Here is a 3909-nt window from a genome sequence, read left to right as displayed (position 1 = left end):
CTATACCTCAAGCCGCGGACGCGCCCCTGTGCCTCCTGCGGGTGTTGCCCCAGTTCCCCACCCGCTCTGCCAGGACTCACCCCTGAGGGCTGCGGGCTGGGGCTTCCCGCCCGGTTCTTTTTGGAGATGGAAGGGGTTTTCATTAGCTCCCGTTTCTTCCTGGAGAACATGGTGGGGTCAGAGGGGTGACCCGGGGAGCTGGCAGGTCGGCACGCTGGGGGGGTCTTGGAAATGCAGCTCCTAGCGCTGGCTGCCTGGAGACCACATTGCCACGGGCCACCCCCTCCCCAGCTGTCAGGCCCACGTGACAGGCCGGGCCCTCATTGGCGCACGGTCGCCGGTACAGGAAAGGCCTCCAAGGCGGCACCGCAGACCCGCCCCACAGTGCGAGCCTCAGCCTGCCAGACGGCAGAGTGGGCGCGATCAGAGGTCGCAGGCCGCCCCGCCCCGCCCCGGCTTCCTCTTTCAGGAGCCGCGAAGTCCACACCCCGCGGGTGGTGATGCGCTCTCAGTGTACACAGCAGGGCATCTCAAGTGTACACAGCAAGGCACTCAGCGACGACCACAGGGATGCTGACCTTCAACTCAAACACACCCACCCAGCTGCCAGTAGGAGCGCACAGACCCCCGTGCGCGGGATAGCTGGGGTACGGATTTTCACGAGCACTCAGATGAGGCAGAGGGCTGGAGCCTCAGGCCCGGAGGCGACAGAGGCACCCCCTCCAGCTGCAGGTACACCCCTCCCCCACTTTTCTGGTCACTGGCCTCAGCTCAGCTCCCCCCTGTCTCCCATTCCTGCTCTCCAGGTCCCGAGCCCACAGCTGGTCTATCAGAACACCCAGGGTGCCACTGGATACGCAGGGTGGGATGTGCACCCACAGAGAGCCGGCAACAGCTTGGACCAGTGTCCACAGGGTGCACCCATCTTCTCCCCAGCAGGCCCCCCAGTCTGAGGTCTTTCTCCTCCCCTGTCAGCTCCCCTCTCTGAATTCTCCTGGTATTCTAAAAGCCCGACCCCTTTGCCCTCTGCACCCCTCACTCTCACTGACCTCGGGTGGGAGAGGTGGCTCTTGGGCGCACAGGCCAGAAAGGCCACAACCCCTGGAGCCAGGTCTAGCTCTCCAGGCCCTGGGTCCAGCTGCAAGCCCAGTCAAGCAGCCCGTTGAGGACTTTCTGCCCACCACTCACTGTTCTGCTGGCTGGGGTCTGGAAGAACTGGTCCACTAGTTATGTAGGCTTTGGGTAGCAAAGGGGGGTACTCCAGCCTCCTCCAAGCTGCCTAGGATATTCCCAAGCTCTGGCCTTATACCCACTTCATGGTCAGTTGCCCTTAGGTGCTAGACCCATGTGGGCAGCCTGGTACCTGCGACCAGACTTCTAGAAAGCCCATTCTGCATGCTTCATGCCCAGGATCACCAGCACTGAGTGGGTTCAAGCGTGTAAATGTGCTCACACATGCCCCACAAATCTCCTGTGATCACAAACACACACACTCCCCACTCACACTGCGTGCAGCGGTCCTCATAGGGACCAGGGTGTATGTGTAGTCTGCCATACAGACACAGAGGTTCACATCTTCTCTCCAGTCTTCTCTCTTTTTTTAAAATATGTTTTTAGATGTATGGACCTTTATTTTATTCATTTATTTATATGTGGTGCTGAGAATCGAACCCAGTGCCTCACACAGGCTGGGCAAGCACTCTACCACTGAGCCACAGCCTCAGCCCCAGTCTTCTCTTTATTTGCTCCAGGGTAGTGGGTGCTCTGGGGGCTGATGTTGGCTCCTGGGGCTCTCCTGCCCCAAGGGGAGGCAAGCTCAGAGCACGGTCTCCATCACTAGGGTGTCTGTCGTGGCCTGGCCAAGGCCTTTGGGATGCTCAGAGCCTGCTGCAGGCTCCGCCTCCACTCCTTCCTGGTCTTCCTCCTCCTTCCCCTGGTGCTCGGAGAAGTGCAGGAAGACCTGGCAGGTGGGTGGTCCAGAGAGGACAGGATGGACAGGAGGGGCTGTCAGCCCAGGACCCTGGCCCCAGCCCCTCCCCAGTCCCAGCCCGACACTGTGGTCACCTCCTCCAGTGTGGTCTGGCTCACAGAGAAGTCCTCCATGCCATGGTCTGAACCATGGGCTGCCAGCTCTGCAAAAATGTGTGCCAGGGCGCCGCGCTCTCCCTGTGGCAGCTGGAAGCGTAGGCGACCCCCATGCGCTTCTCGCAGCTCGGCCCCCGGGAATGCCGCCACCACAAAGGCTATCGCTCCCTCGTGCCGGTCCACGGGCACCCTCAGGGTCAGTGTGTGGCCAGCACCGAATCTGGAGTGGGTGGGGACAAGGCTACCAGACAGGCCCCTGCCCTGCCCAGCCCAGCGCACGACCCCGCCCACACCGGCTAGCCTCCAGCCTCGCCTCTTCTGCCTGGCCGCACCTGACACACATCCGCTCCCTGCGCGCGCCCGCCCGCACTCGTGCTCCTAGCCCCGCCCCTGCAGCCCCTGCCCCCAACCCTCCAGACCTCGCTTCCGGGCACCCGCAGCTCCTCCCACGCGCCACGGCCACGCCCACCCGCCGCCAGCGGCCCACCACCCGCCGCGCTCTGACTTGCCTCTGCTGGCTCCTTAGTCCTTCTAAACCCACCCGCAACCTCGCGCTCATCAATCGGATCAAGTGACCCCTCGCCCCAGTACTGCGGCCCTCAGCAAACCCCGCCTGGCCCCCTTCCTCGTCCCTCCTGCTGTCTGTAATCCTGGCCACTCTACGGCTTTAGCCGCTGGGCTCCAGGTCTGAACACTCATCCCACCTTCCTGTCCGCCCACCTGCCCAGAGGCCTCTCGCTCACCTGCGCTTGAGGTGCTGCGTGCTGCCCAGGCAGCGGAACCGCCCGTTCACCATGATGGCCAGGCGCGTGCAGAGCGCCTCGCACTCCTCCATGCTGTTGGCGGCCGGTTCGTGAGCTCTGACCCGCGCTGCGCTACACTGGCCAGGGCCCTCCCCTCCACCCTTTTCTGGACATTTTCGCTGGGCCCAAACTGCCTGGTTCCTGGGGCTGGGTACCACCACCGTGTGTCCTTACACCTGGGCCCGCCATCTTCCTTCCCTCCCCCTGTCCCCCCCCGCTAGGGTCAGGACCTTCCCATCCGCTATGACCCTGTGCTCTGGACAGCCTTTGGAGGCACCTCCTCCACCTGGAGCCTGGGCCAGTCACCTGTGGGAGGTGAGCACCACGGAGCGGCCCTGGCGCACCACGGCCAGAAGGCTGTTCCAGAGGAAGCGCCGCGCGCTGGGGTCCATGCCTGTGGTGGGCTCATCCTGGGACGGAGGAAAGGCCCTAAGCCTGGTCCTGCCGGGGTCCCAGCCCGGCCCCACGCCAGATCCCGCCCCACGTACCAGGAAGACCACAGCGGGATCCCCAACGAGCGCCACGGCTGTGGCCAGCTTGCGTTTGTTGCCCCCACTGTAGGTGCCCGCGAGTCTGTCGGCGTATCGCGGGAGCCCCAGGCGCGCCAGGCCCAAACTGGCAGTCTGCGGAGCCCGGCAAGAGGGACACGTTGGGGGACCAGGCGAGCTGGGTGGTACCAGTGGTGGTGGGGTGGGGCCACAGTGGGTGAGCATGGGGCAGGGTCAGAGGAGGCTGGGATGGGGACCAAGTGGACATAGGGCAGGGCAGAGTGATGGTGGAGCAGGGCCAGCGGTCGGGGGCGGGGGGCGGGTACAGTGGACGTGGGATGGGGCCAGGAGAAAAGAGCAGGGATGGGTGAAACCTGGGAGTGGACCGAGACACAAGAAGGGGACCTTAGGCGAAAGGCGAGAAGACCTAGGCCAGGGTCCCAGCCAGAGGCGTCAAGGAGGGAGAACACCAGGCAAAGGTGGGAAGGGGCCTGGGCCAGGTGAGCACAGCAGCTGGGAGCACCGTGGGGGGT

General features: G+C 64.1%; 1 protein-coding gene across 9 annotated transcripts in view; it reads right to left on the bottom strand.

Moving 5' to 3' along the window:
• Window positions 1-1725: 1725 nt before the first annotated feature.
• Window positions 1726-3909, bottom strand: part of Abca7 (ATP binding cassette subfamily A member 7) — a 17972-nt gene continuing 15788 nt past the window's right edge. For 8 of the 9 annotated variants that reach the window (XM_048811777.1, XM_015503566.2, XM_048811784.1 and 5 more), the window contains 5 exons: window positions 3377-3511; window positions 3195-3298; window positions 2829-2921; window positions 2065-2305; window positions 1726-1960 (listed from right to left, as the gene is read on the bottom strand). In XM_048811777.1, coding sequence (XP_048667734.1) covers window positions 1817-1960; window positions 2065-2305; window positions 2829-2921; window positions 3195-3298; window positions 3377-3511 — 717 coding nt within the window. In that variant the 3' untranslated portion in view covers window positions 1726-1816. Of the gene's footprint in view, window positions 1961-2064; window positions 2306-2828; window positions 2922-3194; window positions 3299-3376; window positions 3512-3909 lie in introns of those variants that run through there. The other variant, XM_048811798.1, reaches the window with a different exon arrangement.

This window comes from Marmota marmota, unplaced genomic scaffold, assembly GCF_001458135.2.
Source record: "Marmota marmota marmota unplaced genomic scaffold, marMar, whole genome shotgun sequence".
Classification (NCBI taxonomy): Eukaryota; Metazoa; Chordata; class Mammalia; order Rodentia; family Sciuridae; genus Marmota; species Marmota marmota.
The sequence above is the reverse complement of the archived record's forward strand: the minus strand, read 5'-3'. Positions and strand labels throughout refer to the sequence as shown.